The sequence below is a fragment of the Ambystoma mexicanum genome, chromosome 8 (assembly GCF_040938575.1).
Source record: "Ambystoma mexicanum isolate Mex_15411 chromosome 8, UKY_AmexF1_1, whole genome shotgun sequence".
NCBI classification, from domain to species: domain Eukaryota; kingdom Metazoa; phylum Chordata; class Amphibia; order Caudata; family Ambystomatidae; genus Ambystoma; species Ambystoma mexicanum.
Window position 1 is genome coordinate 1,210,401,029 of NC_090929.1, and position 27,501 is coordinate 1,210,428,529.

At 43.6% G+C, this 27,501-nt stretch overlaps 1 protein-coding gene across 1 annotated transcript; it reads left to right on the top strand.

Moving 5' to 3' along the window:
- Window positions 1-1,237: 1,237 nt before the first annotated feature.
- On the top strand, window positions 1,238-27,288 carry ANKRD1 (ankyrin repeat domain 1). Its single transcript, XM_069611310.1, has 9 exons — window positions 1,238-1,370; window positions 2,224-2,403; window positions 3,750-3,887; window positions 3,991-4,098; window positions 10,296-10,394; window positions 14,260-14,358; window positions 15,622-15,720; window positions 16,051-16,149; window positions 26,177-27,288. The coding sequence occupies exons 1-9, from the start codon at window positions 1,347-1,349 to the stop codon at window positions 26,285-26,287; spliced, it is 957 nt and encodes a 318-aa protein (XP_069467411.1). The 5' UTR covers window positions 1,238-1,346; the 3' UTR covers window positions 26,288-27,288.
- Window positions 27,289-27,501: the final 213 nt, after the last annotated feature.

Here is a 27,501-nt window from a genome sequence, read left to right on the forward strand (position 1 = left end):
ATTTTAAAAGGCTGCTTAGAAATAACAATCCATCCCCTTAACACCACAGAGCTAGCTGTGAAATCCTGGGGTGGGAGTGTTGTAGGTGAAGATGGGCAGCTATTGGGCGGGGACGGCCATGGGCAGTCAAAGGGTGGGTAAAAAGTCAACAATCACCCACAAGCTGTGCCCCTCCTCACATTGCATCTCTCTTACAGCTTTGCTTCTCATGGTAATAGTTTTGGCTTATATGCAGCGCTAAATAAAAACGTTTTGTCTTTCAGTCAAGCCCTTTAAAAGTTGTCTCTGCTTTATTGCAGGGAAGATGAATATTCAACGAAGAGGGATATATTTCAATGAAGGAAGTTAGCTCAAACCACACCTGAAACAAAGCGATTTATTTCAGATCAGGCCTTCTGGGCGAAGAGCCCAGAGTGCAAAGTTTACAGCCCCCGATTTATACACGCACTACTAATGCTGATGAGTGATGTTTAATGAGGCGCCTATTTCCTATATGTGTCAAATGGCCCTTAATGTACCGGGATAGGGCTTTCACGTGGTGCTAATGTGTTTATAACCAGTGGCACAGTTTAGGGGCCACTGTAAATTCAGCCAGCTGACGGTTGCTCCTTACACCGAACTGTGGGCGCTACTGGTCTTTTTAGCACCGGTGACGCGAGCCTTGCACTGCAGTCCTCCCGGGAATTCTAGCGGGCAAATATAGCCGCGCGGGCAGGCCCTCACAATCCGAGAAACCGGCCATTGCTGCAGTCACATCAATGACCATGAATAGAATCCAAACAGACGGCGACTGCCCCCCTAGCCCGGGTGCCAGCGCACGTGTTTATCAGAAAGCTTCGACCGCAGGCACACATTCGATTACCTTTCCCGGCAACCACTGCTCATAGGAAAGTCAGCAAATAGATGTGGTGCGTTAACCGCAAACAGCTGCCCTTGCGAGGCATGTGCTGGATGTCATGGCCGGCATTGCTGAGCCGCTCCGTCATTGCTAGTGGAATGAAGAGCTCACATTACGCCCCAATTCAAGTATTCCGTGCGATTAGGATGCTCTGGACGGGTGTCACCCTCCTTCTATGCTGGCCCCTCCCAGCCCGTGAACTCACTATCTGCAGACTGGACACTAGATCTGGCAAGGGAGCGCGCCTGGAATGAGCCCACACCTACCCCTGGAGTCTGCCGCCAGGCAGCGCTGGGTTTCCCGGCTTGGAATATTACCTCACTGCGCCAGGCTCCTCGCGCATGCGTATATAAGCGGGGCCGCTCGTGGAGGCTCACACAAGATCTGACTTGGCCAGTGAGGGGATTCATCTGCGCGGAGCACCACATAGAGACGACTGGCAAACATCATGATGCTGAAAGTGGAAGAGCTGGTAGGTGCAAGACCTGCTCCTTGGATTCAATATTAAGGCTTAAGGCACAAAACAATGAGCGATCATCATGTCTCTGTTGATCACCACTAGTCCATTTGTAATTTATAATTTTAAAAAGGAATCTTATTAATTGTTTACTATTGTATTTGAATTCGGGTTTTCCTCACATGCTTTTTTGGCATTCGTTGACACACATTATTGTTGTCATTTTGACACAAATCAAGTGATGAATTCACTTCAATTTAGCTGTACAAAAATAATAAATACACTATAATGGAAGTAGTGTGTTCTAATCTTTATGATATCTGGTCTTCTTTAAAAGTTGCCTTGAGTTCCTGGAGACAATGCAAATGTATATATTTCATCATAACATAACATTTACCTTATTTTTTTGTTTTTTAAAAAAAGGTCATGTCTTGTAGATTTAAACCTGAAGAAATAAGCGGAACCCAGCCCAGAAAAAAAAGTTCTTTTGGCTTTTGCTAATGTTTGGGAGGAATTAACTTGCTGTTTAGAAACAGCCTGATTTACAAAAGTGTTTTACAATGGCACAATTCCATTGGAAAACGCTTTGTAAATTAGGCCCAGTATGTATAAAACAGACAATAAGTTCTTGAGTTATTCATATTTTCTCCCATATTTATATTTTCTGTCTATATGATCCACTGGACCAAAGCAATGCATTTTCACCTATGCACACCTCAGTAAGGTGAATTTGAGGGGACTGAGGCTGAATTGTGGAGACTAGCAATTGCAACCCTGGTCTACTTTGTTTCTTTTAACGGAGGACCTATTTAAAGGCCTTAGTTGTGTGAACCTACCACCCACTCATTGTGGCTTCTCCTGTCTGCAGGTAACAGGAAAGAAGAATGAGAAAACAGCAACTGGGGAGTTCCTCCCCGGTGGCCTTGAGAACGGAGAATACGAAAGCGCTGTCACTTTAGAGAAACAGGACGATTTGAAGACACTCCGCAAATCCTGGCCATCCCAAGAAAACACCACTGCCAAAGACGAGAAACAACTAAAGGCAGAGGTACAGAGACCCACATTATCTTTGATATTTGAATTATATTTTTGAATATTTTTTCCAGCGGTAAAGTTAAGGTGACCTGATGCCATGTAATATTGTATGTATTAGAGGTCCTTCTGGTCGTCATAAATCTCTCGCACACACAACCCAAGGATAGCATATTTAACATTTAAGCGGGATGTAGGAATACAAACTTGTGAAGCCCAGAAAAGCATTCAACAATTGCAGCATTCACAGCTGTTAAGCAGACAGGATTCTCAAATCCCAAATAACGGAAGGGCCGATGCAAAACCAGTTAACTCACCACCCCCGCATATTTGAGTGAGTACCTTTTGATGAGTGATAGTTTGAATCCTGGGCCAGAGGTCTGCAAATGAAGTTCTATTGATTTGTGTCCAACAACACAAGCTGCAAAGTTGGGGTAGGTAAGGAAGCGCAGTCAGTGCTTACCTTTGTCTCTTTCAATCAGGCCCTAGTGTTGCCATCACTGTTCCCTATATTCCTAACTCTGCCGTGCTTAGATTCCTGCCACTGTCACACTCTGCCCTTAAGGTGGAAACCTAGGCAAAGCGCTGCATTCAGTTCAGTTTGCATATGGGGTAACTGAGGCCCAATCTTTGCTCCATAACCAGCCCCGACCAGAAGTCCTCTGCCTTTAGCTGAGGAAGTGCCACTGCAACAAGCTGATGATCACTCTCCTTTTAACTTAGAGAGATAGACCCATCAGCCATCACGCGACTCAGCCTGAGAACTAACTCCCATCGCTGCCACCTCCACTTGGCAGACAATTGCTCTACATTACTGCCAGAAGACACACCATCCAGCCCTTTAACTCTGCCCCAATGCTCCACCTGCCAGGCTTATAAGGAGCAATTTTAACTCGCTGGCTTATCGCTTCCCCACCATGCTTCACTCCACTGCACATAGTACCTTCTACACATCTATTCCCCTTGGACCTCTGCCTAGCATGCGCATTGTCCTGCCTCAACTCTATGTGTTTTGCATTTTCTGACGTAAACTGGTCACTATCATCCACCCTAATGTGAGGCACCTGGTCGCAGGATTGCACAGTAAAATGCTGTTCTGTTGTAAGTGTTTCTAACTGAAACACCTTGTGCCCTCAATAAATAAATACAAATAAAAATGCATAGAACTCAACTCAACATAGAACTCCACAAAACACCTGCATACATCTAAACAAATGTATGGCTGTGTTGTATGTGTCAAAATATAATGTAGTTATTATTAACCTTGTAGGCTTGTTTTGCTCAGACGCCATTTTGGAGCTACTGTATGCTACTCAAATTACGTCCCACACACATAGCTCATGTATACTGTATTTCCTTCAGCTCATAAAGAAGAAACTGGAACAGAGACCAAAGCTTGAAAACTTAGACGATCTTCAAACTATTATTACTTTGAAGAAAAGGAAAAAATGCAAGAAGGTTATTGTTCCAGTGGTAAAAGAACCGGAACCAGAAGTTATAGTATGTATCGTATTGTGCTACAGTAAGCATGTTGCATGTTCCTTGAGATTTCGAAGGACTGTGTAGTGTGTCACATGTACTCACACGTTCTTATTTTCATCAGACGGAACCCGTGGACGCTGCAGCATTTCTGAAAGCTGCCTTGGAAAATAAGATGCCAGTAGTTGAAAAATACTTGTCAGATGGAGGGGATCCAAACGCTTGTGATGAGGTATTTATTTTTATGTTTTACCCTTGTTATGGTCACGTGTTTTAATGAATACAAATGCACTTGTTTTTTATGTAATTCAATTGTATCCCTTCCATTTTGATTTAAGAAGAATGGTATGCTGCTGGGGAGCAACTTGTCAATGATAGGGCGGCTGATGGCACAATTATTTTGCATTAAACTAAGTGTAATGAGGCAGCCCTAACCAACAATGGGGGAAGGGGAAAGTCCCCTTCCACCAGCCGAGTTTCTTTCTTAAATAGTGGGATACAATAGTGCATTTTACAGCACGCTTTCGGTGTAAAATTATGTAAAAAGCCATACAGTTTACAAACAGATTAGATTGGTAATTTATGAAAGAATCCAATAGAAACCACATACTGACAGTACGCAGGAGCATTTTACAATGCATTTTCATGATGCCTTGTCCACAAAATATGCCAGTACTCTTCCAGTATGAAAAAACATGTTCGTGCTCGCTGCACCATTGCATGTCAATATCCCCACTTAAGAACATACTCATGTTTGCTTTGCCCATAATGGAAGTAACAATACTATAAGAAAACATGTCCTTTCTCGCTTCGTCGGTTTAGGCCAGTAACCACAATTTAATGTTGGCATTGCCCATAATGCCAGGAAAAATGCTGTAGGAAAAGATATCCATACTGGCTGCACCAATACAGTTTGCACCCACTCAAGAACACTCATCATGTTGGCTTTGCCCACAATGACACTGTGAAAATATGTCCATACTGGTTGCACTAATGAAGTCCCCCTGCACTTACTGACACCCATCATGTTTGATTTCCCCAGTAAGATTGCCATGCCACACTATTAAGACATGCCCATGCTAACAGTGCCAACATAGGCCAGTATCACCACATAAGGACACTCACATTGCCTTTGCCCATAATTATAGTAATATATTGCCATGACGTTATAGAAAACATGTCCATGCTGGTGTGCACCACCCACTCACCAATCACTCCTGTGCCCCACAGTGGCCTCACGCTGGCCCCTTGATTTGCAATTCCCCCTCAACCCCTCTCTCTGTTGACCCGTCATCACATAACACTTAATCGCCTAGACTCAATCCTCTCATTTAGGCATTCATATACACATGCTCACGTATATGTAGACAGACACTCAGACATGCAAACAAACATATGGTCATATCACACATTTCAACACTCACAAAAATATTCACTCAGATGCACGCGCTCTCAGACACACTCACACACTTGATCTTTTCCTTACCTTTGGACAGTGGCTGTGATATCTTCTCCACATCTTCTGCCATTTTGGCACGGGCTGAGTAGCTTAGGTCATGGGTGAAGAGAATCCGTTCACTGCTCCTCCTTTCTGCTCTGAATCAGACTGGAGGCAGTGTCAGCATTCTGATCCCGCCCCTGGCCTGAGACAGGCAGCAGTGTGAGGGGTCAAGAGGCATTTGTTTCTCTGCATGGGGTGGATTTCCAGCACTCATTTAAGGAAATAAATCTTGCAGCGTCAGGTAATTTCTCCATAATGGCTTTAAAAGGGATGTACATGAGACATTGCAGCTCGCTTATTGCCTCTTGCCCTGGCCCATGTAAAGCCATATGAAAGACTTTGTGGACACCACCAGTCTTTGCATATTTTAGATTCTTTGAAAACGCAAAGACTATATTTGCATTATATATTAGCATTATAAAATGCAAATAAAAAGATTATTTGTTAGTTTCGTTTTTTGGACAGAGAGGTTCTGAAAAATTGGGTGGGGCGGCGCCCTAACGCTTCCCGATGGGAAGCCCCTCCCTGCAGATGGGTAAATGCTGGTGTGTGAAATGCATAACTTCTCCAGGAACACACACACATGGGCCTTTTTAGATCATCTGCCTCACAATTTAGCATCACATCAGCTACACTAATCAGTTGCAAGATGTATCACCAACACAAAGTATCCAAGTCCTTTTTGGATGACTCTGCGCATCATAGAGATTGTGTTGTTTAATTTGATCAAGAGTTATCACCTTTATGCCAAGGTACAAGTGCATATCGAAATTAAGGCAATCAAAGCCACAGCTGGCTCCACAGAACGCCAATTGTAGGTAGATGGATCTTGGTGTTCTGCGAACTGGAGGGCACCACAGTAAGCCAGACCAGCCCTAGAAACAGCACAAATATCCCCACGGCCACTGGCACATGTCAATCTCTCCCAGGCTTCATTTATCCTTGCCGCTATCCTTCAACAGGCCAATCTGATTCCACCACCGCCACATATTCAACATTTAGCCCCGCCTCCTGTTTCTATGCAGGAGTGTACTGTTCTCAGTTCAGAACACAGTGTGCCTCGTCTTACCCATCTCCCCATAACTATGTGCAGCCCCTGCATCACCATTAAAAGGTCAGGACGTTGGATGCTTCATCACCTTCCCATAAGGCTTTAGAGGGAAACACACTAGAATTGTAGGATCCTTTACACATTTCCATAAACATGACATACCTGCTTGTCACCAAACTTTTATTTAATGTCATTGTATGATTATATTTGTAAAGGTGCACAAAGCACACAGGGTGGATATATTTAATGTTATTAAGGGGGCCACAACAAAAGCCAGAGAACAGTGATTATTGTGGGCTTCGAAGTTCCCCGAGCAGATGGGAAAGGGAGGTGTTGATTATTCTACCTTATAGTCTGACGAAGGTTTATGAGGGGCTAGGGGGCTGGGCTAGGCATTACAAAGAGATATGTACGGCACATGCCAAATATGACATACAGTTAGAGACCTCAGGCACCACTTTCCCCTGTGCACAAGGCACGAATGACTTATCAGTGCTCAGTAATGGGATTTACCCTGTCAGTCACATTTGAAGCCTGACAAAATTGGCCTGTCAACCCAGTCACTATAGAAACAAGCATTGGTAAAGCCAATATGTGTTTGCTGTCACAAGCGCAGCTTCAAATACCCCCATTCCCGATATCATTCAGTTAAACAACTAAATAAATGTCATGCCATGACTAAAGGCAGCAGGCGATAATAATTAAAGTACTTAACACAAAAGAGGCAAATCCTCAAACAAATAAGGAGAAGAAAGCAAACACTGTTCTATCAATCCTGGACATCTGGGACTCTTGTCAATAGAATGACAGCAGTAAACCAATTGCATCTAAGGCAAACACAGAATGGCCTCCTTTCAGCAAATCACAATGCTAGAAAAATGTAAAAGTAGGGAATATTGACACATCTGTAAGGTACACGTGAATCATACACATTTGCCATCTACTACTATCTATACCAATTGTTTCTGCTCCCTCCACTAGATGTCACTTCAGTAAGATCTATAGCATGAATGAACATCTAAAAATGGGACCCAAATGCAAAGTAATCATGAAAATTACGAAATTGTCTTGAAAAGGAATGATAAAATTACATTCACAAAATTTTCGATAAAAACAACGGGTCTATTTTCTTTAAAATGTTTGCTTGGAGTGACATTAATTGTGCTTATTATTTGATGAAGATACATTTCTGCAAACAAATACGAAGACTGCCTCATTACGAGTGTGCCAGTCCGGTAACAACGGTGCCGGTAAGCCTACCAGCACTGTTGTTACCGCACCGGCACACTACGTGTCTGTGGGCGGGTGCCATCCTGCCCCCACGGCCAGACCTGGCGGAAGGAATGGCACCTGCCCGCAGAGTTTCACGGAACTCCCGGCACAGTTATTAGCGGTGCCGGTGCTTCCGTGATCCCCATTGCCATTGAGTCCTATTGGGATTGTGGATTAACAATTTACCGGCGCCTGACTTCCCGGAATGCCGAGGTCGTAATCCCCTGGTTATTCTGGCCAGTCAGGCGCCAGTAGATATTGCAAGTCCGGTGGCAACCCGTCGGCAGCACCGGTAGGGTTACCACCGGACTTGTAATGAGGCCCAAACCCCTCACAATGATTTGCAAACTGTAGAATGTGAAAAGAAAGATGAATCCCAAAATAGCCCGAAGAATGACTGTGGTCCTCCTGGCCCAGCAAAGCGTGAAATAGCCGGGCTATAGCTGGATCTCCGGTTCATACTGGTCTCAGACCTACGACCATTACAACCTGGCAGCAGGTTGGTGGATGATGACGCAGATGAGCTATATATATCATATATGTGTATGCGATTGAGTTGTCCTAATTCAGTCGGCATGTGTTTACAGCGTGACTGTAGAGCGAAGGGAGAAATGTGGGTTTAACAGCATCAGCACAAAGCAGGAATGATCCAAACCGGTACACACTACACAGTAAACACATTCACGATTCCCTCTCATTAACTCAGTGAGACCACCTGAAGACCTGGAAAAGGAATGATGATAACAGAACAGGGAACGACATTGCTGGGAGCTGAGTGCTATATATCTCCTGCTTCTAGCCTAGGAGAGCCTGGTTAGCTTGAAACCAACAGCAATCAGGAGCTAGTTTTGGCTCCCCAGGGCAACCTGTGCATTACAAACATCCATATATGGCATTGACTTTGAGCATTTGAAAATGGTAATACAGAAGAATTCGGACATATCTAATACACATTTAAACATAAAGGATCATATATAAAGTGCAAAATGTTAGTTTGCCTCTCCTGTAGAAGTTAGATTTGCAGTGCACTGTGTACTTGCTCCTGGTTCCCCAGCAGTAGCTCCTACTTACTGGGTGATTTCCGACTCCCAGGAGCCTGTTTTTAGCTCCTGCTTATTGAATCTTAATTTCGTGCCCTGCAGAATAGAGGGGAAATGATAGGAGGCCCTGAGGTTAGATGGAAAATGAAGGGTGCCATCATTAGAGGGACGAAGAGAATTCTGAGAAAGGGAGAAAATAGAAGAGGGAGACCTGGTGACAAGACAGAGAGATGAAAACAGAAAAGAAGAAGAGAAGAAGAAATAGAAAAGGGTGCAGGTAGAAAAACAGCCATATGCAGTCAGGCGAGGTGTTAAATGGCACAATGGTACATTTTTGGTATAGAGTCTCCGTTGAATATAGGAAAACAAACAGCTAATTTGGCAAAACACAACAGAAGAGGAAAGGAGACAAGCATGAAGTACAGGGGAAAAGGAAATACGTGGAAAAAGCAGTGTGGCAATATGAACCGGACAAGCTAGACACCAGTTGGAGAGAGTAGATATATGGGTGAGGGACTAAGGCCAAGAACACTGCAGATAAGGCAGGACTGTAAGGCTAAGAACACTGCAGATAAGGTAGGACTGATGGGGAAGCCAAACAGCAAAAGAGGACAGAAAGAGAGCAACTCAATGAAGGATGAAGCTAATGGCACTGAGGACTATCACACGCCCCCTTTTATCTTCTCTAGTCTGCCATACTTAATGTGGGCGCGGATCTCAGATGCTTTTCATGTGGTCACCCCATTTCATGTCTTATCCCAGCATGCACGGCCAGACCCCTGACTTAGGCATATGTGTGTTTGTGTGTAGGCATAATGTACCTTAGCAAATTGCGCCTAGCTTTTAGGAATTATAACTATCAGGGAGAAAACCCGTTTGTTATAACACGCATCAACTAATGGTTGCAATATGTAAAATAATTGTAAAGCGCATTGATGATCTGTGAGGACATCAGCAGGTTTTATATGCAAGGGTAATGATAAACCCCCATGAGCAAACACTAACTGGACCATGCAGAACTGCAGAAACCTAGAAACCCACGAGGGAGGCCCCTAAACACCTAAGGAAATTGCTGCACTCAAGAATCCCCCCCTTCCCTATAGCACCCCCTACTGCATACTCGGTAAATGGATGATGAAGACTGGATAAGGAGACAGTTTATGTTAATGTTATCAGGTTATTGTTTATTGTTCAGAAGTTATTTCTTCTCCTATGTCTTACCTCCTCTCTCTCCCCCTTTCCCCCTCCCCTTCTTACCCCCCTTTTTTTAGTATTTTTATATTTTTTTTAATTTTTTAATTTCTTTTCTTCCCCTTCTTTCCTCATCCTTTCCCTCTTCCTCTTTCTTTTCTCTCCCCCTCACCTTTGTTCATTATTATATTATTCCAAAGAGTTTGCATTGTATGGCATGATTGACCTGCCAAGTGTCACTGTTTTTATGATAAATGCCAATAAACAAACTTGAAAATAAAATTAAGGTGGGGTTAGTACACCTAACCTATATACAAGGGTAATTCTACATTCAGTATGCATGTTGATCCATTTTTCTCGATTTGTTGCCACAGTACAAGAGAACCGCCTTGCACAGAGCATGCTCAGAAGGACACATGGCTATTGTAGAAAAGTTGATAGAGGCTGGAGCGAAAATCGATTTCCGGGATATGGTGAGTGTCTTTTCTTCCCTAACCAATAGGAACACATTGCCAGTTATTAAGCAGCATAGAAGTCAGTGCAGGGCAGAGAGCTGTCATCTTGGCCAGGCTGCTGGTGCAATCATTCTTTACAGATGACACACAGGAGTCTTGGGAGACACTTTGAAGGAGTGTCATTTGTCTGGCACCTTTCACCAGGCCATGAAGATCAGCTGCGCCTAGAGTTACAGCTTACAGCACCGCTGGCACTGGAAATCCTAACTTTCCACTGCATACAACTTCCTGAAGTCATTCATTAACATAATGATGTAATGTTTATTTTTTCTTTTTCGAGGACTTATTTTAGACTTGTGAAGTTTGAAATGCAACGTTGATACGCTCTGGTGTATTTGTTGGATCTGAATTGCATGCAAACGCTGTAATGCTAATTTAAATGTAACATGCTGATTTCACAGGTAGTGGAATTATTTACAAATAAACACTCTTCATTGGACAAGTCATGCTGGCAACCGCAGATCACAATAACAGGAGGGTATGCCGGTAGTACTTTAGGTGTTGACACTGGACTCACTAGAAGACTTTGGGCCGCCTTAGGAGTTGGCCGGTCCTAAAATAAGGTGCCGGTAACAACTTAACATGAACCAAATGTTTTGGCAGGCAATTGTGTACTACAGAGATGCAATGTGTGTGATAGAATCATTACTATGGGTCTCATTACGGGTCTGCCGGACCCGTAAATATTTACCGGTGCCTGACTTCCCGGTAACACCGAGGGATTACAACCCCGGTGGTCCAGAAAGTCAGGCGCTGGTAAATTGTAATTCCCCATAGGATTCTATGGGAATGGGGATCACAGAAGCTCCGGCACTGTTGTTAACGGTGCTGATGCTTCTGTGATGGTATGCATACCGTGACCGCTGGGCCCGGCAGGGTCCAACATGTCCGGCACAGCGGCTCCGGCATGCAGACCTGTAATATGCCAGTCCAGAATCAACGGTGCCGGTAAGATTACCGGCACCTTTGTTTCCTGACCAGCAGGCTCAGAATGAGCCCCAATGGGCCTCATTATGGGTCCGGCAGTAACCGTGCTGGGACTACTGGTGGGTTGCTGCCAGACCCATAAATATTTACTGGCGTTTGACTTCCCAGTAACACCGGGGGATTACAACCCCAGCGGTCTGGTAAGCCAGGCACCGGTAAATTGTAATTCCCATAGAGTACCATAGGACTCTATGGGAATGGGGAACATGGAAGCACCGGCACCGTTGTTAATGGTGCCGTTGCTTCCGTGATGTCTGCATACCGTGACCGCTGTGCCTGGCAGGGTCCGACCTGGTGGGCACAGCGGCTCTGGTATGCAGACCTGTAATATGCCGGTCCGAGAAACAACGGTGCCGGTAAGCTTACCAGCACTGTTGTTTCCGGACCGGCATGCTCAGAATGAGCCCCTATGTCTTAAAGATGTATTTATATCATTTGTAATGTGCACCGTACAAATGAAATCCTGCAAAGGTGCAACTTGGACAAGAAAGTGAGTGAACAACACAGGCACAGTGGGAAGAGAGGCATAGGAGAATGTAAGTGTGGGAGGCAGAGGTGAGCAGCGTCGTGATAGTGATTAGGAAGACAAGGTGTAAGGAACAGTCTCTGATGGTAGGTGGGATGTGCTTGAGGACTTGATGAGAGCAATTCTCACCACTTCTGAACCTTTTGGTTTTGGTGAATTGTTGTGGCACTTGAGAGAGAGAGAGACAATGGAGGTTCTGAACTGAGAATATCTGGTTGGCATAGCCACCAGCAATGCCACCGCATGAAACTGCCATATCACAAAATCTCTTTTTCTAAACTGCCCTGCCAAACTACCCAATGAGAACTTCCCAAACAATATTTGCTCCAATCAGCAGATTTGTTAGAAGCACGTCTGGTGCTGGGCTTTCCATTTCCCACCTACACAGTGATTGATATTAGGCTATTTTATGGGAAATGTGGCTATTGTGTGTGTTAATTTTGACAGCAGATCTATTTTTTTTGTCCTCCCGATGCTACCTTTCTACTATCACCCAACAACCCCCCCAACCACTCTCTTTATGGCCACCCTCACTTTCTCTACACCACCCATTCCAATGTCTCTACCCCCTCCCAGCCATCCAACCTCCATTACGTGTGTTGGTTGGGTTTTGTTTGGGCGATTTTGAGCTACCTTTGATGGGTCCTCCCATGGCTGCTTTGTTCTTCATGTTTTTCCCCCCAACCAACTATCATCACCAACCCCACCCCTCTCACCCTACCCCAGTCCTCTCTACCCACTCACCCTTCCTCCGCCCTCTCTACCCTTACCCACCCAATCCCCACCCACTCTACCCTCATCCACCCTACCCCAACCTCTCTTCTCCCACCCACCCTACCCCCCACTCTCTAGCCCCACTCACCCTATTCCCACTCCCTCTGCTCCCACCCACCCTACCCCCACTTTCTCTAACCCCACCCACCCTACTCCCAACCTTTCTACCCCTATCTACCCACCCTACTCCCACCCTCTCTTATCCCACCCACTTAACTTATCCTTCTTCTCACATCCTCACCTTTGCTCTCACCCTCCCACTCACACAATTTCTCCCTAATATCTCCGCGTACTCATCATCCATGGCACGCTCCCTCAAGGACAAGGGCTTCATCCCTTTCTCTAGTCCCCTTGTAATCCACTTGCACACCTGCTTCGCTTCTCAAATCCTCCCTTAAAACATTGCAACTCTCTGTATTGTATGCTGGTGCCTGTGAAGGCAAAGAACAGCAGTAAACGCCACAATTATTGGCTTTGCCAATGCTTGTTTGAGGTGGGAATTGGCAAGAGATTGTCACTGGAGGATCCGGGAGCGGAGGCATGACTCCCTCTGGAGATTCATTCTTTTTCAGAGCGTTCAAATTTAATTCTGGCTCAAAACAGCTGCCAGTGGAGGTTGGTGAGGGCAGGGATGAGATGGCCTCTTTCCTCAAAACCAGTAGCAACTCATGCAGCTGTGCTTTGGGCTCTAAGTCCTATGGATCCTTGTGGAGGCCACAGTAGAGCGCATTTGTGTATTCCAGCTTGACTTTCATGAGAGTGTCTGTGTGAGGTCGACGCCTTCCCAAGGGTCTGGATTGATGAAAGGAACTTTAGGGTTGTTGGCCAAGACTTCAGAAAGCTTTCCTATAATGAACTGCATCACCGTAATTTCCTGCTTTCTGCTTTGAAGGGATTTGGTCTCGTTGCTCATAATTAATTTACACTATGGTTCGCTAGTTGGCCATCATTCAGAAGTTCATGCTGCGAGAGCGCCACACTATGTAGTAATAACACGTGGTAGGCATTTTCTTAACTTCACCACTCTGGTTAGTACCATTCTGTTTAGAACCATTAATATGTGACTCTGTGGAACTTGTGACAAAAACTATGAATCCTGTCTTCCCAAGGCTCGAATTCTATCAAGCACATTACTGCTCCTGGCTTTAAGTGTACAGCTAAATGAAGATGACTAAATGATGGTCAATGGCCACTTTCCACTGGCTACAGGACCTCTTAGGCGAAACATGACATTTTATGTTAATTTATGAAAGAGATGAGGATAGGGTCAGAGGTTATCCAGAGATATTGAGTGCTCCTGAATTCACAAATTACACAAAAAAGCATCTATCATCTCAGCTGACCGAATTCGGGTTCCGTCTTTTAGAAGGTGAAGTTATGAAGGAGCCTCGCATCTACATGGTGGCCTTTTGAAATGTCCATTTTCAATATTGCAATCCAAAGATACCCTGGAAAGCTCAGGATGGTTAATCAAAATGCAATGTAAACCTACCTTAAATTTCTCTTGTGCAAACCTTTTCACATTTGTTTCCGTAGCTGGAATCCACTGCCGTTCACTGGGCTTGCAGAGGAGGCAGCTTGGAAGCGCTGAAGCTCTTGCTGAACAAAGGGGCCCACATCAACGCCAGGGACAAGGTATGGACGAGTTTCCAAAGTGCTTATATCTGAGAAGTAGGCAATATTGCTGAATCTGATTCATGTGTCGCAATTAAATGTGTAGCGCTCACAACACCTCCTCATTAGGAGGATGTCCCTCCTCCCCCATTATAATAATTTCATCCTCCTAGCAAGCAAATGCTTCTCAAACATCAATGTGGTCAATTATCGGAAAAAAAACCTTCACCATTCCAAATATTGCTCATCTCTATTTGCTCAAAGGATTTCACCTTCCAAAAATCTCAGACTTCACCCTCCTTAGAGACTTGACAGGTATAGATATGACTTTGACAATCTTTCTTTCACAGTGCATGACATTCGGGTGAAGCTATGTAAAACATGGACAATATTTCATCTTCACAGTATGTTCACAGTATAGTTGTGACATAACTACCAACTGTAATAAGTTATTACGTTTTGTTTGTGACATCACAAGGAAGCCCAAACCCAACTGCTAGACCAGGTCCTCTCTTATTAATTGATCCTAAAAAATGGTGCTGCCCGGGAGTGCTTTATATTTCTGCTGCTAATGGAAGAGCTGGGGTATGGGGGAAAGGGGCAGAAAGTAAAGATAGGGGGGGGGGGAAAGGAAAATGAAGGAACATAAAACGAATTGGAATTAGAGTCAGAAATGGTATAACGATTAATTAAGAAAGGGAAAAGGGAGTTGAAAGAGATACAAAATGCCAGAAAGACTGATAAAGCAAAAAGAAAAAATAGGAAACTCCAAAGGCATACAGAAGTACAAGTGATAAATTCTAAATAGGGAAATAAAACTTAATACAAATAAATGAAAAAGGAATATGGAATAAATCACACGATGTGTCATAAGGAATTACCCTGCACTGTACATAAACTGTACATGAAAAGGACATTAGAATTCAACTCAGAGCTCCATGGCATTATGAAGGCAAATGGATGGTCCAGGTACTACTAGTTAACTTGAAATATCATTAGAATCTAGTTGGGGGTACTTTTTCCCATACACAAAATTACAGTAGAAGTTTTACTATTCATTTATTTCCATGGGGCGCAATACCTTTATGAGAATTTAGCCAATATACAATGTGTCCTGTTGTATTCATGTAAAGTTTCAATGGGGAAGCTACCACTAGTCAAAGAATATTAGAAAGTCCTTATTTTCATTAATAGTGCAATTTAACATGAGTGGAACAACTGCATTCAGCCCAAAGGGTGCACACTCCCAATTCTAACTGCCTTACACTCTCTCTTAATCCCTAGTTGCTCAGTACGCCGCTGCACGTAGCTGTCAGGACGGGGCGGTACGAGTGCGGCGAGCACCTCATTGCCTGTGAAGCGGATCTCAATGCCAAAGACAGGGTGAGTGAACCGAGTACAGTTAAGACACCCTCTTATTTCATTTGCAATCATGCAGATTTAAAAACAGGCCTCTCTATTTCGGTGCTATTGCGTCAGTCTATGGAGATAGCAGATATCCTTGCTTATTTTTAGTCTCTGGATCTTGGCAACTGCACAACATTATTGCTTCAGGAAGCATCATTTATATCTTCTAGAGCCGAGCCCTTCCAAGATGTCACCATATGTTTTACTAGCACTAAATCCTTACAGTCTGGTGCTGCACACTCTGTAATGTAAGTCCTGTGTTGTGTTCTATGGAAACAGATGTGATAACATGCTTTGTCCCTTCAGGAAGGAGACACACCCATGCATGATGGCGTAAGACTGAATCGCTACAAGATGATGAGGCTACTGATTACGTATGGCGCAAACCTAACAGTCAAGAACAATGTAAGTTTCACTTTCAAATGTCATCTATAAGTGCCAGGCTATTATTGAAGTCTATGTAAAAAGGACGAGTATACTCGTCCTTGGCACTTAAAAGGTTAAATATGTGGGCATACAATAATATCAGGTGGCAATTGGTTGCGTATTGCTTTGGTTATTCTAAAAACCCAATGGATTTAAGTACACAGGGCGTCGACAGACCCAGCCATATTCCCAATTAGCACTATTTGACTAAAAGAAACATGGAGTGAAGAATTTGAAAGCCGAGAGGTACCACCTGACTAACCCAATACCTCTTCTCAACTCATGAAGTATGGACCCTACATTGCCTCCAACTTTTACCTCAACTGCTACATACTATTGTTCCCCTTTGCCTCTGCTATTCATTTTTGGTTTTATCTATACATTTCGTTTCTATTACTGTAAATGAGAAGTTGTGCCAGGCACTCCCTACTCGGCCTGTGAATGAATATGTCTAGCGGTGCTTGTCCTAATTGTCACTCCCCTCTGGTCTCAATTATTTACCAGTTTTTCTAGCTGTGGCCTTCCATTTATAATCTTGCATTCTGCTAATTTCGTTAATGAACTTGGTTGTGTCTGTCATACCACAATCCCTTCATAGTTTCCCCCCTGCACATTTCCATTGTAAAGAAAGCTTTCAGTATTTCACTTTCCTGTAATATTGGACCATTTTTAGTTTTGGCTATTGGGTGGTGTTAAAGCCCCACCTACAAACTGAAACTACTGCATTTGAGTACAGCTGGAAATAGATTACATGTGAGGAGGAACACACGGCTTGTTTGTGTTGTTTGGTTACTTACTCACTCATTGAATGGCCGAATGGCCATGGTAATCCCTGAGGCCATTCCCCTCCCAAGACACATCATCCTGCAATCTCTTTGAGGAAGTTCCATCAAACAGTAACATTAAACTTAGACCTGCCAGTAATATTTCTAAGGAGACTGTTGTGGGTTAATGGCTTAATTGTAGTTGTAAATGCACTACTGGTGTAACACCAACATCAGAACCAAATGTGCCTTCTACCCCTTCATTTATATATGTTCTGTGCACCGAAGCCCTGTTAAAAACAAGTATTGACAAAGCCAACAGTTTGGGCTTGTGTATAGGTATCCAGGCAGTGCGACCCTACACCCAGGTAATCACACAATTTTCCACATGTTGCCATCTTATCGCCATTTATTACCATTATGGCAGTGCCTGGAAAATGGCTATCCCATGCCCACACAAAAGCTAAAACTGTTGGCTTCACCAGTGCTTTTTTAAAACTAATAACAGATCCCTCTCGATATCAACATAGGCACAATTCACCAATTTCAAACCTTCTAAATGCTGGACAGGCGCGCCAAGTATGCGGGTGCCACCCACCGCGGGAGAGGCCACCTATGCGAAAGTCCCTATACCTACAATGCGACGTTTTGAGTTCTGGCCACCAGGGAAATGGAGAAGAGGCAACATGTAGTTCTTTCTCCTTTGTTCCCCTCACCCATTTTGTTTTGTAGTATTTTTTAACTTCTGATTTGGCAACCGCACACTTTCACAAGTGACTTACAAAAAAAATGATTAGCCCGGGGTTTGTCCAGGGATGCCAATAGCAATAATACACGGTTGCAAAGGCTGTGCTGTGTGGTAACAGCCCGGCAACCTTATTAAAGGCCCTCACTGCACTCTGTCCTATTAACTGAGGCCCGGGCCGTTACAACATGTTACAACCCCTGGAACAGTGTATTATTGCTTAAAAATAATGTAGCAGTGGCTTTTTTTATACATGTGGGCCAGTTACCAAAAGGGCTTTAGACTTTACAAATGATTCTAACCCTGCCTATTTACTTAAAAACATTTGTAGTCGTCAACTTTACAAAAGACTTCTTACACCTTAAATATAATACGTTCTGCCATAACTACAGCAGAAAACTAAATCCATATAGCTCTGCACGTCGACATTGATATATGTTACGGTTTCTAGTAGTGCAGTGCTACCAGTTCAACATGCAGGGCAAAAGCGGTGTCGCCCTGCACATTTGCTCTCTAGCGTGCAAATGACGAGGACCTGGCGAAGCCCGAGCGCCAACGTACCAGGTCCCAACCATCAAATTATGTTTTGGAGCAACATGAACTCCAATATGTACTTCTCCTGAATGAGATGCTAAGGTACAGTCAGTGGTGTCTTGGCACTGCACCAGTAACGTATCTTTCTCGCTCCATTTTTAACTCTGATGAACTCAGACAGCCTGTGGTGCAGGAAAGGAAGTCTCCTGAATCTAATTACCATCTTGTTGGCACACAGCACTTAGCAAGAGCACTCACTGATGGCCACAGACAGAGCAGACAATGTACTTACAAAAAATCTCTCCTCACTCCTTTTGTGAACTATTTTGAATAGCGTTAACTTGACATTAGCGAATGCTGTTTTATTAACAGACTCCAAAGGAACATTGCAAACACTAAGCCTAGCAAAATAAGATCATTGTAATAAGATACATTTTGCATCATAGCTGCAGTCTTTTACTCAATGCTTTGGTAGTTGGGAGTAAAAGGAATTTTCAAGGACAAAAAACGTAGCACATTGTCGTTGGGTAGTTTTGGGCAAGTGAACAATATTGACATTTTAAAAATATAGGTATGATTAGAGGGGTAAAGAGAAGTGTGTAGTTTGTTGTAAGACTGTTTCATTTTGTAGCAACTACCATAAGGGAAAGAGGTTTTTAATCGCACCTGCTTCTTCTGATCCGATTTGGTAGAGCTCCTGTGTGTGGCATGCTCCTGGGGTGGTTGTTGTCTGAACATAACACAGCAGCATAGGCGACAAGAAGAAGCAGACACCTACCTGTCCATCTGTTCCTACCTGTTTTTTTGTTGGATCATTTGCCTTATTTTAGTGGGTAAAACAGACAGGTATGCAGCTTCCCTGCAGGGCTCTTTTCTAGCATGAACAGTTCCTGGTGGGTAAACCCCGTAGATCCGGTGATCCTACACACCCTCACCTTCTGCCATCCTGATAAGTAATTCAGCTTTATATTTCATATGGCATGAATGAAGGGTACCTATCAACTCCAGGGATGCATTCCACTGAGGGGCTCTGTGTGGCATCTGATAGACAACAATAGTGAACTCAAGTTCTCTGTAATGTCATTTGAACCTCTGAGGTGGAATGTATCCCCTCTGAAAGCAAGCCATCTATAATATAATGTTATGGAAAACCTCTATCACAAAGGTGAGCAGAATGAAACACAGACCAGAGGCAAACTAATTGTTTTCTCCATTCATTATCGGGATAACCAAGTCCCATGAAGGCCAAGAATATGTGTAACTCAATCTGTGTCGGGATAGTCGTTCGACAAGATGTTAAGTTATGAGGCTTTTATACTGCGCAAAATCACCTTCGTAGTGGTCTCAGAATGCTTGGCTTGTCCAGAAGGTAGGCGTACTGTGTCCCTGCCTGGGATGACCAGGCCTGGGATGGGATGGCCAGACCTTAGTCTGAGGAAAGAGGAAGAGTGGGGAAAGGTAAAGGCAGCAGGACGGCGAGTGACATTCTAGACAGACATCAGGAGGGGTGATGCGGCTAGAAAGAGGTTTATTTGTGATAGTATGGTTTTGCATAGGTGCCCTGTTAGAATCGTAGGTCACAAATTGAAGAAGGAGGTATAGCTAAGTATTTGTTTATAAATTTTAGAATGATTCACAGTGTGCTTTTCAAAGATCGTTGAAGCCTGAAGTATCTGGCTGCTTGATGGCCTTAAAGTCACACAGAAAAAGGTGAAGGCATTGATCTCGATTGGGTTTATCATCATGCCAGATCGATCCTGGAGAGATAGATCCAGGATGCTGGCCCTGGGACAAGAGGGAGTCCGGCCCAGAGTGGTCCCATGAGACATTGCAAGCCTGGCACATTGTAGGGGAAGAGCTGCGGGGGGGGGCTATTTCTCCTTATCCTCACCCCAAGAGCTCCCCTTGCTGTGGCAAGACTCAAATCTATGCAGACTTGGACGCAGATTTACCAGATTGTGGAGATTGTGTCAAATCCCAAATCTCCGTCAGCCAACAGCAACTAAGTCCAGAGGTGCCTGCAAAACCACGCCCCCTTAGGGACTTATATTGTGAGAGTGAACGATCTGTGATCCCTACTTAACTCGTTCATCGCAGTTTAGTAAAACATTGGGTGGTGTAAAGTTCCTCTCTGTATTGAGTGATTACAAGTTTAGTAAAAAATGAATTCATATGGCGCTTCATGCCGCGGTCCAGCCTCTAAGCACGAGACCGGGTATTGAGCCTGTGCTGCTCTGCTTTGTTTTGTTTCCAATACAAGTGCTGCTGAGCTATCCTCGTTGGAGTATGCAGATTACATATAAGTAACATATGTCTTGTAGGAGGATGAAGTGCATGTCATTATCTGTATATTTGCTAAAGGAGACCAGCAGAGTTATAGTTTTATGAGCAGTTCAGATAAAACCTAGCAAACGGGAGCAAAAGAAAAAGGAGACAACTGGGAGAAGACAATTAGAGACCAATAAAATTTGCATTTACATGCCTGAGTTACATCATAAAAGCAGAAGGATCAGTGCGTGAATTCACAAATGGGTATACAGTTAGCCCAGCTATCCTTTCTGAAGAGATGACAACATGCCAGTAGAGGGGAAATAACATTTTTTTTGTAATATAAAGTTAGCCAGGCTATCCAGTCTGAAAAGATGACAAAGTGTAAACAATGATGAAAACAAAATGGACTCCTGCACAGCTAGTTTACAGGAATCTTCATAAGGTGTATTTGATATATGCACCTGGAGATGGCATAATACAGAGCAGGACAAGTTGCCATGTCTCTCAAAAAGGGTTGAAACGGAACAGGGAAGTACCCAGTAAGAAGCTGCAATTTATGTTTCAAAAATAGGTGTGTTGTAAGGTTGCGTTGTAGTAGCGACTGTCACGATGAATTGCTATGAGTAAGTTCAAAGGTTATTTAAGGTACATTTTTACGAATGAGATAATAGGGTGAACAAGGTGCCCTGGTATGTGGAAAGGGTTGAGTAGCTCTGAGATAGGAAAGGAGTCTAGATTGGAAATGAATGGGGGTAGCTGTTAAAAACTTTGTGAGCATATGTTTAAGTTTAGTGCGCAAATAGCCAGGTTTAAACTGCTATTTTGAATCGGAATAGTTCAGTGATGTCCCTGGTGGGGGCGGGCAAGGAGTTTCAGATACGTGGTTCTGAGATGAAAAAAGAGGTTCCCCCATCTTCTTTTTCTGACAGGGAGGTCCATCCGAGGATGAGTGACTGGTAGATGTCAATTTTCTTGTGGGAGAGAATTGTTTAACTTGGATTTTGATGAATCCTGTGAATTGCCTTATATGTGATGCATAGCGGCTTGAAGGCTATCTTGCGTCCAATTGGGAGCCAGTTCAGAGAGATTGGTGCTGGGGAAATGGGTTCTATGTATCCATCCCGAGTAGCAGACTTGCTGCCCCATTTTGCACTCTTTGTAGCCTGGCAAATAAATCTGCCAGAGCACCCAGGTAAAAGCTATTGTAGTAGACCAGTCTGGATAAAGTGACACACTGAAACCTAGACTCTTCACTCAACTTGTGGAGATGGCAGAGCGATAGATGAGAGTTGTTGCTGTCACATAGAAACGGCTCTTGGTGAGAACGTCTCCCGATAAGGAGGATTTCCTTTTTTTCTGGATTTAGAAGGAGTTGTTTGGGTGCCATCCAGAGGTCTGCTTTATTGATACAGTCAGTGATGGGAGTTTCACACTGCATAATTGTGACTTGAGATATTAATAGATCTCGAAAAGGAGGGTAAGAGGGACAGATATAAATTGAATAGGAGTGGTGAAAGTGAGAATTCTGAGGAACACGGTGTGGGCAGATTTCGGGGTAAACTCAAAAGTAAATTTCTCTCTGGAGGTTCTGAAGTGAACGCTCTTTAGTTATTTATTAAGCCTAGGTTGTGGCTCCTCCCCGGGACTTAATGAAACAAAACAGATGTGGTGAAGAGGTGCTGGTTGATACAAAAAAATGAAATAACTCCAAACAAAATCCTTCTCATGATTCCCCTTGCAGCTTCTCAGGGCTCCTCCCCTTGTCCTCAGTCTTTCAGCGAAGTCCCAGCCTATAGAATTCATAGCTTCCTTAGCCCTGTTCTTGTGCAAAGAGGGGGAGTGGAGATGTCTCCTCCTCCACCCAGGTCTGAAATCTGCACTGGCGCCCGATGGATATTTCGTAGTAGAGAGCTGTGTTGGCCTTAAACTCAAACTTGGGGCTATTAGAAGACACAACAGACTGTGGGTTTCCTTCTGGGTCACTTGCTGCCTCCCTTGCTCAAGGTCTTAGGGCTCTCTTGTGCCCTCCCTGCCTCTCCTCCCTGTCTCATTTTGAGCTCCTACCTAGGATCTCTTCCCTAATGCCTCTTCTTCAAGCTGTTCTGCCTCCCGTCATAACTCTGCATGTTTCTGCCATATGCTCGTTCATCCACCCACTGTACTTACACATCAAATAAGCATGAGGTATGTCGTTCCCTCTCTTTGTTCCCTTTTCTCCTCTTTACCACTTCTCACCTTATCCTCCTCATCCTTCGTCTTTGTTCCCTCCTGCTTAAATACCTCCCTCTTAGGCACCCCTAGTGCCTACTTATTTGCTAGCCACTTCTTGATTCCCCACACCATCACCTAATTAGAGTATCTTAACCCCTCCATGTTATTTCCGATTCCCAATAATCCTGGACTCCTCTCCTTCACTCCTCACGTGAACTCCTCCTGAGGAACCACTATGCACAGAATCACTTTCATTCCTTGATCCCCAGGATTTTTCTTCACAGCTTCCTAGGTCACTCTCTACTCAGCCTTCTGCATCTTGCGCTCCACATTCACCTCGGTCTTTCTTTCACCAACTTCCTGGGACTCTCCTCTGACTGACTGTCTCTTGCTCCCTCTGCACTCTTTTCCAGCCATCTCCAAATGAGCTCCTTCTCCCAACTCCCCTTTGCCTTCTGAAGCAGGCCCTTCCATTTATAGCGCCTTGACCTCCCCACCCCCCAGTCCCGTCCCTCAATGGCCGGACGGGAAATCAGTGTGTCTCACTATGCAGCTTGGATGGGAACCAGGTGATGGGCCTTGTCACTGGGGGTGGCTTACAGTTCTGACGTGGGATTTGGGGATGGCTAGTACCTCTACTACGGAGGTCCCTCATCTCTTACCACATCCTGGCCCTGCCCTAGGGTGGATGTCTTTACCCAGTCTTAGGTGTAGGAGTGTGGGATCTTGCGAGGTGACTGGTTGGCTGCTTGAGCTTTCCATCTTAGTTCAGGTCCTGTTCTTTCCCCTTGTAGTTTATATAGACTGTCCCTCATACATTGCTCCTTTAAAGGGACAGGAGTGTCGAAGGAAGCAATCTGAGGCGTCACTGTCTCCCATGTGTTGTATAGTAGAGGTATCCAGGAGATCCTCTGCATAGCATGCCTGAGCCCAGCATCACCTGGCAGCGTAACGTTGAGGCAGAGTAAAGGAATATAAACATAGAACATGCCAGGTTCCCTCTCCCCTCACCTCACCCCACCCCATACCAACCCAAAATGAAAACAAAATACCAACACCACACCACCATATTGTGATGTCATAGCAGATTAGTAGGAATTCCAATATCCTTTGCCATAACATCACAGTAAGAGGATACATCATTCCTAAACATAAACATAAACATAAATATCTTCTAAAGGCTTCCAATGGAAGCAATGAACGACAACAGTATACAAGCCTGTCTCACTGTGTGTCTCACTGTGTGACTTTATAACACCTGGCAAATATCCTTTAACCGATGAGAGGAGCTTTGCATCTTTTCTTCTTTGTGACTGGAGAACAAGAAATGCATTCGCAAACCAGAGGAGCTCAGTCTGATCCAACCGAACATTAGCCTGTGCTTCAGTATATGTATGCAGATTGTTATTTTATAAAGATTTGATCATGTCATTGTGTATCTTATTTTCATATAAAGCTTTTAGACAGTGCTAGTTACCACCGTAGTGGTCTTACGGTGCCAATACCTTATCCAAGAATGACACTTTATAGGGCACTATCTGAATTAATAAGAGGACAAAGGCAGTGGATATGGCAAGGAAACACAGTGAATGCCTTTGAGTTAAAAAAGGAACCAAGATACATTTACACTAAAATCCAGGATGTGCAAGTAGAGTGTGATAAGAATACAAATATATGAAAAGGGATTGGGTTAAGCACTTAGAAGCTCCTTATGAGTACAAAAAAAGTTGGCACGTTCCTCACTCACAATTGCTCTTGCAGGCACTCTCAGCACTAAACCGATATACAGGACATGCAATTAAATGATCTGTGAGCTAACACCCTTGATGGTATTGTATAAGGTAACAGGCTGTTAACTTTCCTATATTCATGTATTAATGACAACAATGTCACTTGCCCATTCTTTCTGTGTCCTGGTGAAAAACCCTAATTCTTCAGTTACTAGGAATTTATTTTCAAAACTAGTCCAAATATAATTCGCAATCATTAAAATTCAGGACCTATTGAATAGGTATCCGATCAACTCACCATAGCCGTTTCACGTAATTGGTAAAAGGCCATTTTATTGCATTTATTGTGGAGTTTTGTAGGTTGATGTGGGGTCTGGGAGTAGGTAAAAGGGGAATTTGAGGTTTGTGGGTGTTAAGGGCATGGTATGTCCCCCATAAAGAATGCAGCAAGAACATTGAAATGGCAACGATGGTGTGTTGCACTAGATACATTGGATATGAACCTTGCATAAACATAATTTACCATCATTAAACCTCACGAGCGACTGGTTGTATAACTGACTTACTTTTGAGACTGCAAGGTGCTTTGCAATGCACGATGCACATTTTCTTACATCACCCCAGGATATGTACTGAGTCCAATTCAGGCACACTATGCAACTAGTTATTTATGGGCCACTACGTGGCTCGTTGTCCTGTTGGGTTTAGTTGCTCATGCAATGTTAGGGCAAAGTTACACCTGAGCTTCATTAGGCTACATATCAGCTAAATTGCCAGAGGGGCTGCAAGACTTTGCTTTTGCTCCGCTTGGCATGGAGTTCCGGCTTTGTGTACCTGCAGCACTGCTCTCAAAGCTCGGTCTCTGCTTCTGTGGAGTTTTGATGTCACAGAGTTCATCACCTGCACATCCTGAACCCACGCTGCACCCCGAATCTGTGTGATCGGCCAAGGCATGCCTCACTTTTGTACATGGACCCTCACCGAATATAGCTGGCCCAGATAATGCATGTCTTTCTCTGAAAATGTTTTCCCTTGTGGTCTGCTCTGTTTTTGCACATTTGGAGGGTTCAGGAAGTAGAGCAGTGTTGGGGGCAGATTGAGGCATGGAGTTACACACCCCACAGATAACGTGATGTGGCACTGTCTCCCAATGGTGTTACCCTATTAGTCAAGAGGGCAATACGCAGGGTCGAACCCAGGCAAGTTGAATAATTGGTGTCCTTGGCTGTTGTTAGTTCCTTCTCTGAAATGTGATTCCGATAAGGTATCACTAAAAATAGTGGTTTGATATAGAACTGGTGCATAGCCAGTCGTGTTCAAATATAGGCTGGGCGAAAAGGTTTGGACATAGAATGGGGTATCAATCCCATATTTGCCAATGCTGAATAACCAAGAATTATGGGCCTACTTCAGTTATCAAAAATATTTTTGGTTTTGCTTTTGGGCAAACAAAATTGACCAAACCATATTATTCAGCAATTCATGAGAGGTTCTTTGACGGTTCTAGACACCAAAGAAGCACCATTCTCTCAAACTAAGTCGAACATTTAACAATTTGCAACTGTTGGGGAATTGACATATGATTTAGGACTGCAATGGGACTATACTGAATTTCTGCTGTGAACTGTCAAACTGGGTAACTCCACAGTATATTACAAGAATCGAACATAATAGATTCTGACACTTTCTAAATCTGAAAATACTTGATGGTTGCCACCCTAATGTTGCCCCTCAATTTCTCATTAACACAGGCAGAAAAAACCCCAATGGAGCTGGTTCTTCAATGGCAGAATGGCACAAAGGAGATTCTCAATGGACTCCAAGAAAAGTCCTACAAGAGCTCACACATCGCCACATTCTGAAGGAGGACGATCAGCCACCTTTAAATCCTGGATCAACCACTAACTTTATTTTTTGCCATTCGATCAACCATGTGCGAGACTACATTCATCTACAAAGACAAACCCCACTTATACGAGAAGTCATTTATTCTATTACGTTGTACAGCAGTTGCCACTGTTTACACTTTACAACGTTTGACAAAGAGACGGAACGGAATGACCATGTAACGACACACCTTTCGAGTACATTAAATATTCCATTGAATATACTCAAGGTGACTTAACTAATGAACGTTTATTTATTTATTTACCTTCCATGTGTTTTAACAACAATATCGGTACATGTGAATATCAGCAACCTTGTAATTTAGATTAAAAAAAAGTAACTGCTTTTTATTCATTTTCACATTTGTTTTCATATGTATCAGTGAAGAATATTATACAATATTTACATTTTGAAAAAAGCACTTTAGATTAAAATTGTGAAAATGGATTTCAGATTCACTTTAATAGCTCTGTCTTTTTGGCAAGCATAGCATTTGAGTGATCATATTAATGCAGTTGTGCCAGTGTGGGTCTAAGCGTTCAAAGGCTTTTGAAGCTGTTTTTGAAAGTTGTGATTCGTTGATGTTATACACCAATAAACAACAACCAGGTGGCTAGAGAGCAGATTCTGCCTTGCACTGCGCGTTTAAGCAAGTGGCAGAAGAAGCGGTGAAGAGAGGAGAGATGTCAGTACATTCTGAAATCTTACATTGAATCGTCTTTGACAAGGATTGAACTTGAAAGTTTCATACAGAGGAGGACCATGCAGTCTGGAGAGAGTTTCTGGATTGTGTGGATGGTCATGGCAGGGCAGCAGCATGAGAGTAGTACTATCACTGTAGGTGGCATCACAACGAGACCTGCTGGCAACTTAAGTCCAATGAATGATGTATTTTTATACACGTTTACTGAAATTTCTGTACATTTTGTATTATTTATCTGTATTTAAAGTTGAATAAATTGCGTGGGTCTTTCTAGATTGTGTCTCAATGTGTAAAACGTAAGATCAAAGCATAAAAAGGAGGGGAGATGCAAAAAATAGCACAATTCTAAGTGGCTGCCTAGGACGCTTCCAGCACAGAGCCCGTTACTACACTGGAAATTATCAAACCGGTCCCTTCGTCATGGGAGAGGGCTTGTTTTGAGCGGACATACTTCCTTGCACATACCCTGGCTAACAATAACACATT

Bases quoted from the DNA above. Each gene is read 5' to 3' on its own strand.
- ANKRD1 (XM_069611310.1), top strand. From the start codon at position 1,347: ATGATGCTGAAAGTGGAAGAGCTG. The intron at 10,395-14,259 runs GTGAGTGTCTTT...TTGTTTCCGTAG, and splicing joins AAATCGATTTCCGGGATATG to CTGGAATCCACTGCCGTTCA. The intron at 16,150-26,176 runs GTAAGTTTCACT...TCATTAACACAG, and splicing joins ACCTAACAGTCAAGAACAAT to GCAGAAAAAACCCCAATGGA.